This window comes from Mirounga angustirostris, unplaced genomic scaffold (assembly GCF_029215605.1).
Source record: "Mirounga angustirostris isolate CCGP_5_RB_7025 unplaced genomic scaffold, mMirAng1.0.hap1 SCAF_10, whole genome shotgun sequence".
NCBI lineage: Eukaryota > Metazoa > Chordata > Mammalia > Carnivora > Phocidae > Mirounga > Mirounga angustirostris.
The window spans coordinates 35,139,540-35,153,259 of NW_026991718.1; the positions used below are offsets into that span (position 1 = coordinate 35,139,540).

Sequence of the window (13,720 nt, forward strand, 5' to 3'; positions counted from 1 at the left end):
TGATTTTTATAGTTGTATTACGTAAGATGTGGACTTTAAGGGAAGCCGAGTAAAGAGTGTATGGGAATGCTCTGTCCTATTCACACAGCTTTGCTATAAATCTAAAATTACATCAAAAGAAAAATAAATGAGTACAATTGAGCCAATGACAACATCCCACCCCCTAGAGATACTTAAGGCCCCAGCCGAAGCCTATAGGAGCCCAGCCTCGTGGGGCTGGATGCATGCGATGGCCCCTATCATGACAAAGTACCCCCAGGGGGTTTCCTGGCTCTGTAAGCCCCTTCCCTCCAGCCTCCTGCCTGCTGGGCTCTCCTGGAATCCAGGCCTTCCCTGTTCTTGGCCCCCAGCCTGAAAATCCATCCTGTTCTTTGAGGTCCAGCACCAAAATCGGCGCCTCCGTGGTAGGTCTGGACCCCTCCCTGACTTGACAAGGTCAGACCGTCTCTCCTTGCTGATGCCACAGCCTCAAGCATAGTCTGACTTTGGAGGAGTACTCGGGAATGTGTCTTCAGCAGACAGGGCACCCTTTACCAGGGGCTTGCAACACTGACATAAAGCATGTGCTCAGTACAGAGTGGTGGCAAGAATCACAATCCTGGCAATTCATGTGGTTGTTCTGAGGTGAGGGACATGCCCGGGTCCGGGCACAGAGAACTTTCAGGAGCACTAAGATGTCATCAGCCTGGCAGGATGCCCATGCTTATGTTCCCTCCCCCTCTGCCCCCAGGGGGCAGGCCTGGCAGAAACCTGCCTCTTGGGTGGGGTTTCAGCTGGAGCCGCCCAAATGCTGGGCCCACCCTGACTGGCTTCCCTTTCTCGGTGCCATCAATGGGTGCGCTTTAACCAGTTTGCCACAGGGTCACTTGCTCAGGCCCAGCCTTCAGGCAAATGATGAGAGAGGGCTGGTCAGGTCCGACTGAAAGCTGGAACCACCTTCCCCTCCCTGGCCCGGGGTCAGCACTGCCAAATTCAGAGCTGTTCAGAAAGTGTTACCCACAAGCTAGATATTTCAGGACGTGTTCAAAACACGAAATAAACTCCTTTGCCCTGAATGGTTCACCAGATTTCAGTGTCCCCATGAGTAGAAAGGGGATGGTGGCAGCTGGCTCAGATGGGCACTGCGTCTACAGGGCTCTGCAGACTGCAACATGTGAGCCACCCCCAGCCCCTGGCAGGGGTTCGAGCCGCAGTTCAGCTGCAGGGCATCTCAGAGAGTGTAACGCAGTGATAGGTCCCCATGTGCAACCGGGGCGGCTCACACAACTGTTTTATGGCAGATGTTGTCACAAGCTACCTCTTGCACAGAGTCTACAAGGAAGACCTCCTCTCAGAAGGAAAGACAGAGTGTCCCCCCCCAACCGTTTTGGACTTTAGAAAAGCAGAAACAAGCAAGTAGTTGGAGAAAAGAAACCATATGAAAGTCCATTTCTAGCATCTTCCTGAGGACCCAGGATATTTTAGCAGCATCCCCCCACCACCCTTCACCGCCCGTCCGATCACCAGGTGGCCTGCCTGTCACCCACGGTGGGTGGGTTTGTTTTGGAAGGAGGAAACCCACCCATACTGCAGAAGTTGGGAGGAGTAGCACAGGGAGGGATTAGGGACCATCCCGGCTGAGTCGGAGTGGTGGGGGAGATGGGAGACCCACAGCAGCTCCGGCCCCTGTCCCCCCCCACCCCCACCCCCAGGAGTGCCGGCTTCTCCTGGGCCCTCCCCTTCTGCAGGTGACCCACGTGGCAGCACTCACCAGCTCGGGCAAGAAGAAGGCGTAGGGGATGGTGAAGAACAGCACGACCCCCAGGGGCACTTCAGGTGGGGCATAGCTGGTGGCAGGCGGCCGGTCCGGGGAGGCCATCTCGAGCCCAATGCCTGGTGCCCTTGGCTCCGCAGCGGCTCGCCTGCGCCAGCCCAGGCAAATATCACCTCCTGCCTGACACACCCATCGGACGTCGCCTGGGAGGGAAAAAAACCGTTCCAGCCAAGCAGGTCCTTCCACTGCCCCAGCCAAAAGACTCCCCAGTGAAATGCGAATGCAGATTCAGCTTTGCATCAGATGGGCCTCGGCTCCCTGGGGCAGAGCCACTGGGCACGCTGAGGCACGGAGGGTGGAGACTCTCTTCCTACACTTTCCCTCCTCAGGAATTTTGAATCCGGGAGCATATTAACTCCAGGGGATGCCAGCTACAGCCACCACCCCTCGATCATGTGGCCAGAATCTAGGCGAAGGCCAATTGCTCTGACCAGGACTGTTTATTAAGGGCCTACTATGAGCTAAACAATCTGCGGGCTCCCCACAGCCATGCTCACGGCTATATCATCTCTTTCCCAAGTGAGGAGACTGAGAATCTGTTAGGTTAAGCTAAGGTCACAGAGCTGGTCACGAATGATGTTGGGTCTTCTATCTGTCCGCCCCTGCTGCCTGGGTCCCTCCTTCTCCACTCCCGGGGGCCATCCTCTGTCTCAGAGGGGGAGAAGCTGTCCTCACTTCCAGCTCCTGTCCCCAGGCAGTTGGCATTTCCTTCTCTCCTTGCATCCCCTTCACCACCCTCCTCCCTTCTCTGCTCACATAGCCGGTGGAGGAGTTCTCCCTCTCTAGAAGTCGGCCCCATCAGGCACCTGAGAAGGGCTCAGTTGGCTGGGTGCAGCCCCAAGTTTGAGCCTTCCTCCTTCCCTGCCACAGCCCTCAGCGAGTGTCGCCAGGCGCTGGGCTTGGGGCCAGGCAGTTCCTTCCTGCCTCCCGCCCACCCACTGGCTGATCAGGGGGGCTGTGACCCAGTGGTCAAGCAACTCCTCTCACTCTAAAGATAGGTCCTGGAGACTTGAGTCCTTTTTCTTCTCTACCTTAGAGTCAACCATGTGCAGAAAGGCCTGGAACCCCAGGGTCTGCTCAGGGTGCTTGGGGTTGGGGTCCTTTCTCCCTGCCCTCAATGGTCAACCTCAGCCCCATGGTCAACCTTGGGGAGCTGCTCCCTGGTGAGGAGGGGATGTGGGAAGGATCGCCTTGTGTGCTGGGGTAATTAACATCTTCCACAAGAGGCCAGTATCTGTTCATCAGCAAGAGCAGTGCATTCTAGAGCCTGCCCTCCTGGGCACAGGTCAGTGGAACAGGCAGCTGGGCCTGTGCCTGGTCTGGGGCTAGGCGGCGGAGAGGGGGGTTTTGGACAAGTGAAGCCCAAAGCAGAGCATTGAAAGGGGAGGCAAAGAACACACTGACTAAACCTCAAGCCAGCCTGGTCATTCCCTTCCCCCAGGCCTGCCGAGACCTAGGGAGAGAGTGAGGCCCTCATTCTACCTGCCATCTGGCCCCACCTCGTTTGCAGGATGAATTCAAGCTAAGCGGGCATTGCCTCAGGAATCCCACCTCTTGCCACCTCTCCTGCAGGTTGTGAATAAGCCCTGTGACACTCTTATGGCCTGTAGGATACTTGGACTTGACCACTGACAACACGGCATCATGGGAACAGCTTAGGGAAAGCAAGAAGGAAAACACTGTCCTTAGGCTCATTTCTCATCTATGAAGCAGTGGTAATAATAGAAACTGGAGCCCTTAGAGGTTGACAGAGTCTGAGCCACTTCTACCTCCTGAGGCAATTAGTGTACTAAGAAATGAAGATGGGGGCTCCTGGGTGGCCCAGTCGGTTGAGCGACCGACTCTTGATTTCAGCTCAGGTCATGATCTCAGGGTCTGAGATGGAGCCTCAAATCAGGCTCTGGGCGAGCGTGGATCCTGCTTGGGATTCTCTCTCTCCCTATCTCTGCCCCTCCTCCCCTCTGCTCACATGTGCTCTCTCTAAAAAAAGAAAAAGAAAAAAGACATGAAGATGTGACAAAACATGGTGACAAAAACTTGGGCATATTTTAAACATTTTACATTTAACCAAGTGATGTTATATCATATGTGACAAGGTACAGCACACTCCACTTAGGCAATTGAGAAGAAAGCTACAGGATTCATAATGCACCACAGGGAGTGAGATCCCAGCAGGGACAGAAGTTTAGAGCTGTAAGAACAGCTTCAACTTGGAAGAAATAGAAAAAAGCTCACCCGTTCCTGAAATGATTCTGACTTTTGTATCATATTCCTGGAGGAGGTGTCACAAAACACTCCACAATGCACTCCCGACGGCCGTCCTGCTGAAATGTCAGAAGGAGCCAATATCCCGGATGCATCAGGTCTGGTTGAATATCTTAACGGATGGCTTCAGATAATCAGACCACGCGATCAGCACGATGCCCCCACAGCATCTGCCTTGCCGCGGAGGATGCAAGGAAGGGAGATTACTCTTGCGCAGTGTCTTCTTCCCCCCTGCTGGGTTTATTTTTTTTCTTCTTTCTTTTTGGATCAGTTTTTATTCTTTTACCTTACATCCCAGGACACTTCTTACCAACACAACTGTTAAACATTCTATATAAAAAGTTGTCTTATCTGAGAATGTATTAGGAAATAAGTCTTTACTTTTCACAGAAAATCTCAAAGAAAAACGAACAAAGGGACGCCTTTGCCATGCTTTCCATCCCATACAACAGATTTAAGTTTTGTGCAAGAAAATATTTTTTAAGTAAAAATAAAATTGCAAAGCATTACAAGGAGAGGCACTTCTGGGGCTATGGGTATAAAAGCACCTGAAGACGAGATCAGAAGCCTGGGGTGAGGCCTTGGGGAATGCCAGGCCCAGGAGAGGGGTCTTCCAGACTCTTCTACAAAGGGCCTGCTGGTTTTCATCCCCTAGATAGAGTATTGGAGTTAATCTTGAAAATCGTGCAACAGTACTCAACACTGCTGATTCCTGTTATCATCGTGTCCACACTCTCCTTTGTTCATGGGAGTGGGTTAAATGGGATAATCCATAATGAAAGCATTTAGGACAGTTTTGGCATATGGCAGATGCTTAAGAAGTACTCGCTTATTTATCTAATTCTTATCCTGAAATCACTTCTCTTCTGGCCTTCTTTCCTTTCCACAACAGAATCTCCCCCGTTCATATTTCCATTCTGACTTTTAAAAATAGTCTCAAAATTGTTTTTATTGGTGCATAATACACTTACAGAAAAAGTGCACAAAACATACAGACCAAGAAACTGCCACCCAGGCATAGAATGTTACCAGACTCCCAGTCATTTCTCCCACCCTCCTCCCTAATACCTGCTCTCATGCCGCCCTAACCCCATAGGCTGGTTTTGCCTGTTTTTGAATGGATTCCTTTGTGTCTGGCTTCTTTCACTCAATATGAGGTCTGTGAAACTCATCCATGTCACTGGGTGTTGCTGTATCTCACTCACTGCTGCATGGTGTTCCACTCTATGAATATGCTACGCTTCATCAATCTATTGTTTCTGGACATTTGAGTTCTTTCAATTGCAGTTATAATTAAGAACAATACTATGAACATTCTAGAACATGTCTTTGGAGCATCTACGCATACACTTTTTTTTTTTTTAAAGATTTTATTTACTTGAGAGAGAGAGAGCACGTGTGAGCATGGAGTGGGGGGAGGGGCAGAGGGACAAGCAGACTCCCAGCTGAGTGTGGAGCCTGATGTGGGGCTCCATCCCAGGACCCTGAGATCCTGACCTGAGCCAAAGTCAAGATGCTTAACCAACTGAGCCATCCAGGTGCCCCTATGTATGCACCTCTATTGGGAATATCTTAGGAATAGGTTGTGGATTATGTGGTATGTGTTTTTCGCAGATAATGTCAAGCTATTTTACAAAGTTGTTTAAACTATTTATATTCCCACCAACAATGTATGCAAGTACTGTTGCTTGTAATTGATGTTTGCATGTATATTATAACACACTTGGTGTTTACATGGTATAATATATATTTTTTGCATTCTTTTATTTTTTTTCCTCACCCTTTTACTTATTTATTTATATGGGTTTTGCTGTGGTTATGATTTAAATGGGTCTTTTTTCTTTTAAAATCTATTCTGAAATTTGCTGCTTTTGGTGTATTTAGACTCTTCACACTGAATGTAATTATTGATATGTTTGGATTTAGGTCTACCATTTTATTTTTGGTTTTTGTTTGCTCTGTGTTTCATTTCTTTGCCTCCTCTTTCTTGCATTCCTTTGGATTTTTGGAATATTTTTAGTGTTCCACTTTAACTCATCTACTGAGTTTTGACTACGTCTCTTTGCAGTGTTTGTTTAGAAGTTTGCTCCAGGAGTTAAAATATTCATAGTTAATTTTCCAGTCTACTCAGAATTAATATTTTGCCACTTCAAATGGAATGCAGAAAGCTTACGACTGTGTAGGTCCCTTTATCCTCTTGTTTTCCAATCGCAGTTGTTGTATGTATTATATATGCATACATTCAAACCCCGCCAGACAATGTTATTACTTTTGCTTTCAACTATCATACATATTTTTATTTACTTATTATTATTATTTTTTTAAAGATTTTTATTTATTTGAGAGAGAGAATGAGATATAGAGAGAGAGCACATGAGAGGGGGGAGGGTCAGAGGGAGAAGCAGACTCCCTGCTGAGGAGGGAGCCCGACGCGGGACTCGATCCCGGGACTCCAGGATCATGACCTGAGCCGAAGGCAGTCGCTTAACCAACTGAGCCACCCAGGCGCCCCTATCATACATATTTTAAAGAACTTAGAGGAAAAAAATTGAGTCCATGCAATGAATGTTTTCAGTTTGGTTATTATATTTATTCTCAAAACTTCAATTCAGTTCTTTCTGTATTGTCTGTTTCTCTGATGAGACTATCTTTCTATCCACTTCAAGATTTGCCTGTATTTCTTGAACATGATTATAATAGCTTTAGTGTCTCAATTTTAACTCTTGTGTCATCTCAGAATTGTCTCTTGATTGTCCTTTTGTCTTTTTCCTTGAGAGGTGTGGAGATTTTCCTGTGTCTTCAAATATCATGTAATTTTGGGTTGTATCTGGACATTGGGAATACTGTTAGGGGATTCTGGGTCTTGTTTAAATCCTACACAAATGTTGATTTTTTGGTTTATTAGGCAAATGCCTGGTTAAGTTCCTGCTGTGAGTTGCTCTCTGTCGTCTCTGAGTTATAACCACTGACAAAAGTCAGTTCCGTTTTTAAGGTTTTGCAGTGCAATTCCAATCTGCTCAGTGTGTGTGTGTGCTTGTCCGGGACTTGGGACCAGTCTGGGACCCTGGAGCTCAGTTCTAAACCCTTTGGTATGCTGTGTAGGGTCAGTTTTGGGGTGAGCTCAGGCATTCATAGGCTATTTTAAGGAATCACTTTCTTGAGCTCTCTCCTCTCAGTGAATTCCTCACTTCCCAATTCCCAGGAGACCCTGCTCCCCTCCCCCTTCACCTTGGTCTTCTGGCTGAAAAGCCAGGGTTTTAGTTTTTCTGCTCTGTTGTGCCAACACACACACACACCCACCCACACCCACCCCAAGAGACAGAGGGATGGAGACTGAGACAGATAGAGACGGGAGTGGAGGGAGCATCAGGGATTTCCCACCAATGCTCTTAGGAACCCTGTTTCTGTGGGGGAGAGAAGGGCCCCCCTCTCTCAGAGTCCTCATCACCTGTCTGTCTGCTACTGGCTGGGGCAGGAAAGAATGGGAAAGACAAAGAGAAGCAGGGCTTTTCCACTCTCTCCCTGACCTGGAGGGGCTCTCTTTCTCATTCCTCAGACCAGAAATTGAGGGCTCCTTTTGCAGATGTGTTTTGTTTGTATGCTGTGCACAGTTCTGGTTTCACCAGGCCTGGGGATAGCAGAGGAAAGAAAACGGTAAGTCACCACTAGTCTCTATTTGCCCAGAACCAGAACTACACCAGCCTGTTCGGGTTCTCTGAACAGCACTTACCCCACCTAGTAGTTTTCTTGTTTATGGATTCATTTGCATATTGTTTGCCTCCCCACACGCCCTGCCCCTCCCTACGATGTTGGCTTTAGGACAGCAGTTTTGTTCATATTGAATACTGCCCAGAACACAGTCGGCGCTCAATAAATGTTTTTGAATGACTGAATCTACACTTTCAGTCATAATGACTTTGGAGACAACTGCTTATCTTTTTGACTCCTCTTTTTCAACCTCTCTGCCCACCAAAACTGCCTCATACACTTTTCAGAAAAGATTTATTGGTTGCCTGACAAATAAGGTGCAGGCCAGGAGAAAGTCAGAGAAGCTTGGGGTCCTAGATGTAGCCACTAGGACTCTTCCCATTGCAAGGGTTAGGAGAACCCATTCTAATGTGAACAATGGAGGGAATATATTACTTGAGGCAAGTGAAAAGTTCAGAGGGAATGCTGCCTTCACTATCTCTGCAAATAAAGCTCACCTTGACTTTCAAATCAGAGAGACAGAATGCACAAACGGACAGGCCCACACTTGGGAGGAGGTTGTGGTTCATGCTGTCTCTGAGGCCGTCAGACTCAGAGCCAGAGTCTGGCTCCCGGATCTGTGGGGTCTGGGCAGGCAGGGAACATGTCAGGGTCAAAGGGTAGCTTCGAGGAAAGAGGAAGGACTCAATGGGATAGAGATACCTACCTGGAGGAGCCCTCAGAGAGCTTGGAGCCTTTTTCAGCTATCCCCCAAAATGGCCTCTTTGAAAGGACAAAGTTCTGCAAAGTTAATCTTTGCTGGCAAAGTCAGACACAAGTGAGCAGGTTAAGGTCCAGTCTGTCTCCTGAGCAGGAGAAATAGACTAAGCAATAGACATACTACCAAAGTCCTGAAGTTGAGCTGTGTTCCATTAATGATTTTCGCTTTATATTGCTGCCTACAGACCTGCCTACAGACCCTCTGTGTCATGGGAGAGTCATAAAGCCTGAGGTCTCCAGTTTCCTAAGCGAGCCGGCACAGCCCCTCACCTGCCACTCACGTAGGGCTCCACCCACCTTCCCTATCCAAATCTATTTGACGACTGTGTCCAAATATCAGGAGTTCAGACAGCGAGTCTGGATGTTGAGAGATACTAGGTTGTCAAAACCATGTGTTCCTGAGTTTCAGAGCGAATGGTGGGAGTTCAAAGAGTAAGGCATACATCTGAACACTGATTGGAATCTAGTTGGTCCCCAAGGGTCAGATAGCAGAGCTGGGGGAGAAAGGATGCAGATCAGGAAAAATAGCTACCCTAGCCACTTACTTGGGCCCGCTGTGGTGCCATTAGCGTTCCGGGCCCGGGGAGTGCTGGAATGTAGGCGGAACAGCAACAACAAAAAGATACAATGAGAGGCTCTTCCTTTGTGGTCCTCTTGTGTGATTACTGTCTACCTCATGCTTTGTAAGCTAGTACAGGGATCAGGTCAGGGCTGCTCCCCCCATCCCCGCACCCCACGTCCTCAAAGCTGAATGCTGTGCCTGGAGCCTAGGAGGTGCTCAGTGAGTACCTGCTGAAGGAATAAAGGAATGGACAATATAAACCTCCGATGAACAATGCCTTAAGGATGTAGGGTGCAGGCTCTGATTCTCTGCTTTGAGGAAACAGAACAGAAAGCAGCTAGGTGACAGCTAGTTCTGATCACCTCCATGCCCCGAGAGAACCTCCCAACTTGGACTGCTTCACCCAAGAGGAAGTGGGGCTAGTTCACGGCAAAGGATATCCTATAATGCTACAAAATGACAAAGCCCTCGGCTGGTAGATGACACTTCCAGTTCCCTCCCTTTACTGATGGGTTTCCCAGATGCTACTGGGTTGGCAAGTTAAACCTGCTCTGTTTGCGTGTGGTATCTTTCAAATGGTTCCTTGTGAGTTGTTCTGGCCTCATACCTCACACCATAAACACCACTCCAGACTGAGACTGTACCTGCCTCTTTACTCCATGCCCCGTCCCCTCACCATCCAGCCCATGCATGCACGCAAGGGAATCACAAAATCTTCACCTCCAGCAAATCTGATGACTATGACACTCAATCACTCATAAGAGGCCAGGAGGTTGGGGAAGAGAGGGCCATGCAGTTCCCAGTGTCAAATCCCCTCCCTGCCCCACAATGGTTCTGAGGCGGGGAGTCCCCCTGGCCTCACAGGAAGGCCGCGCATACGGGTCACTCGGCAAAGGCCTGCTAACCCCCTGCTGCAGCTCCCCCACCAAGTCTCTCACAATTAATTCAGTGTTGCCAAGTCACGCTCCTTGAAACAGACCCCAGGACTCATTTCCAGGATGTTTTTGGCTGCCTGACAACCTCTTCCTGTTTTGGAAGCTAGAAAGTGACATTTAAAAAGCCAGGGAGCTTTCATTATTTTTTTGAAAAAAGATTCCATTGACTGAAGAGAGAATGTGGCGTCTCTCAACGGCAGAGACGCGCTCACCCCTGAGGAACTGTCACCTCCACTTAGACTTTTGTGCCTCACTTTTTGGCCTAACCATTTCTGAAACTGTTTTCTCTCATGTTCCCATAGTTTCCTTGTGTGTCAGAGACTATGAAGTTGCTCCTTTTTGTTAATCATGACACATTTCAAATGAACCCAGAAGACAGTGTGAAAATACATTCTAAAGAAAGCTTGCTCTCTTCATGTGTACATTCGCTGAAAGGAATTCACCAGCAATATTTCCTTTCATTCAAAATGCTCAACCTCTGGTTTAATACTAAGCTAAGGGATTAAAAGAATAAAAAGGTAGAATAGGGAATTAAAGATTCTACAAAGGGGGGCGCCTGCGTGGCTCAGTTGGTTAAGCGACTGCCTTCGGCTCAGGTCATGATCCTGGAGTCCCGGGATCGAGTCCCGCATCAGGCTCCCTGCTCGGCGGGGAGTCTGCTTCTCCCTCTGACCCTCCTCCCTCTTGTGCTCTCTCTCTCTCTCAAATAAAAATTAAAAAAAAAAATCTTAAAAAAAAAAAAAAGATTCTACAAAGGGGCGCCTGGGTGGCTTAGTGGGTTAAGCGTCTGCCTTCGGCTCAGGTCATGATCCCAGGGTCCTGGGATCCAGCCCCGCATTAAGCTCCCTGCTCAGCGGGGAGCCTGCTTCTCCTTCTTCCTCTACCCCTCCCCACCCCCACCACTTATGCTCTCTCTCTCTCTTGCTTACGCTCCCCTTCTCTCTCTCAAATAAATAAAATCTTAAAAAAAATAAAGATTCTACAAAACCATGACCTTCACAATGGCAAGTGACATGGTTTCATGGTACCTTTAAACAAGACTACAGGGACCCAAGATGAGGCTGCCTAGTGACAGAATGGGGAAAAGTCCCTGTACACGTTCTTGCCTCCTCCATTTGGAAAGGCGGGAACCCCTTTCCCTTTGAGCAGGACCTGGGGAGGCAGCGCCTGGGAAGGGGATGGGCCAGCTGCATCATGATGGCCATATATGAATGGTGTCTGGCCATCCAGCCGCCCACATGGTACAGAGGGGAGATGGAGAGATTCTCCAGAAAACAGCTCTTGGAGATAGTGACATCTCTTTTTCAAGGCCAAGTTCCCTTGTTAGATTTGTGGCTGGGAACCCTGTCACACCATGTTAATTTCTGAGATGAAGGCCCAAGTAGTTTAGATTAAGGGTTTAGGGCAAGCTAAGATGAAGCTGAGGACTTTCATGATATGATGAATCTCTAAAAGTAAATGCCCCTTCTAAGGCAGCATGTGGTCAGAAAAAATACCTCTATTGGTACTCTGGCTATTTAGGTTAAACTCTAATTGGTCATGTTTTTTTTTTTTTTCAAACAGTCCTCTCATGTTTTATTTGCACATGCAATTCCTCAACCTTTGTCCTGATGAAAGGAGTATCTTAGGTTGCAGAAAATTATACATGGTACCTTTACTTGGCATATTAGCTGTGCTACTTACTAGCTCTGACTTTGGACAAAGTGATTAACCTGACCGGCCTGTTTCTTCAGCAGTAGCACTGGAACGAACCAGTACCTACTTCCGATAGTAGTTGTGGGGATTAACCTAGTTAACTGTGAACATGCCCAGTAGACATTTCATAAATGCCTGCTGTACTATTCCTACTAACAGTGAAGGCTTGGGACAATTCACCAGCAGTCGCAAGTTTATCTGAAATGCAATGAAACCTTTGTTCTTTGACACAGGGGTGGGTTAACTCTTACGCCAAAGCCTGAAATTTTTTTTTTTTTTTGAAAGAGCACTTATATGGACTTGAGATTTATTTATTTTATTTGAGAGAGAAAGAGCACGTGTGAGAGAGAATGAGAGAAAGAGAGAGTGGGGAGAGTGGCAGAGGGAATCTTTAAGCAGGCCCCCTGGATCCCACAACCCATGAGATCAGGACCTGAGCCGAAACCAAGAGTCGGGCACTCAACCAACTGAGCCACCCAGGCACCCCTGAGCACTTATATGGACTTGAAAAGGCAAAACTAGATCCTGCTTTTATATCTAATTAGGATAAAGCACATTCAATACTAGATTGAATCAAGTGATTAACAGCACAATTTTCTCTGATTTCCCCTTCATTTCACAACATAAATTTCATTAGCAATAATCATACATTTATATATGCTAGCTACTAGCCTCTTATCAGACATGATTTGCAATTATTTTCTCCCATTCTGTGGACTTTCACTTTCTTTTTTTTTTATTATGTTACATTAGTCACTTTCTTTTTCTTAATCATTTTATTTTTTTCAACACAGTAAGTGTACTCTTTAATTTCCATCCCCTATTTCCCCTATCCCCACTACCTTACTTCTGGTAACCATTACTTTGCTCTCTATAATTGAAGAGTCTTGTTTCTTGGTTTGTCTTTTTCCCTTTGCTCGTTTGTTTTCTTAAATTCCACATACGAGTGGGATCATATATCATATAGATTTGTCATTCCCTGACTTATTTCCCTCATCATTATACTCTCTAGCTCCATCGATGTTGTTACAAATGGCAAGATTTCACTCTTTTTTATGGCTGAAAAATATTCCATTGTATATATACTACATCTGCTTTATCCATTCATCTATTGATGGACACTTGGACTCTTTCCATAGTTTAGCTATTATGAATAATGTTGCTATAAACATACAGGTGTAAATATCCCTTTGAATTAGTTTTTGTATTTTGGGGGTAAATACCCAGTAGTGCAATTACTGGATTGTAGGGTAGTTCTATTTTTAATCTTTTGAGGAACCTCCATACTGTTTTCCACAGTGGCTGTACCAGCTTGCACTCCCATCAACAGTGCATGAGGGTTCCCCTTTCTCCACATCCTCACCAACACTTGTTGTTTCTTGTGTTGTTGATTTTAGCCACTCTGACAGGTGTGAGGTGATATCTCATTGTAGTTTCGATTTGCATTCCCCTGATAGTAAGTGATGATGAACATCTTTTCATGTGTCTGTTGGCCATCTGTATGTCTTCTCTGGAGAAATGTCTGTTCATGCCTTCTGCCCATTTTTTTTTTAAAAGATTTTATTTATTTATTTGAGAGAGAGAGAATGAGAGAGAGAACATGAGAGGGGGGGAGGGTCAGAGGGAGAAGCAGACTCCCTGCCGAGCAGGGAGCCCAATGTGGGACTCGATCCAGGGACTCCAGGATCATGACCTGAGCCGAAGGCAGTCGCTTAACCAACTGAGCCACCCAGGCGCCCGCCTTCTGCCCATTTTTGAATTGGATTGTTTTTTGGGTATTGAGTTATATCAATACTTTATATGTTTCGGATATTAATCCTTTATCACATACATCATTTGCAAATATCTTCTCCCATTCAGTAGGCTGCCTTTTAGTTTTGTCATTTCCTTCGCTGTGCAGAAGTTTTTATTTTTATTTTTTATTTTTTTAAGATTTTATTTATTTATTTGAGAGAGAGAGAGAGCACATGAGATGGGGGAGGG

The 13,720-nt window shown here is 46.9% G+C and overlaps 1 protein-coding gene across 3 annotated transcripts in view; it reads right to left on the bottom strand.

Moving 5' to 3' along the window:
* LOC123851039 (MAL-like protein) overlaps positions 1-2,685 on the bottom strand; it is a 28,646-nt gene extending 25,961 nt beyond the window's left edge. The window contains exons 1-2 of one of the 3 annotated variants that reach the window (XM_054509711.2): positions 2,570-2,685; positions 1,751-1,956 (exon numbers count right to left, since the gene is read on the bottom strand). In XM_054509711.2, the coding sequence (XP_054365686.2) occupies positions 1,751-1,956; positions 2,570-2,612 (249 nt within the window). In that variant the 5' untranslated portion in view covers positions 2,613-2,685. Of the gene's footprint in view, positions 1-1,750; positions 2,153-2,569 lie in introns of those variants that run through there. The other 2 variants (XM_064572186.1, XM_054509710.2) reach the window with 2 other exon arrangements.
* Positions 2,686-13,720: the final 11,035 nt, after the last annotated feature.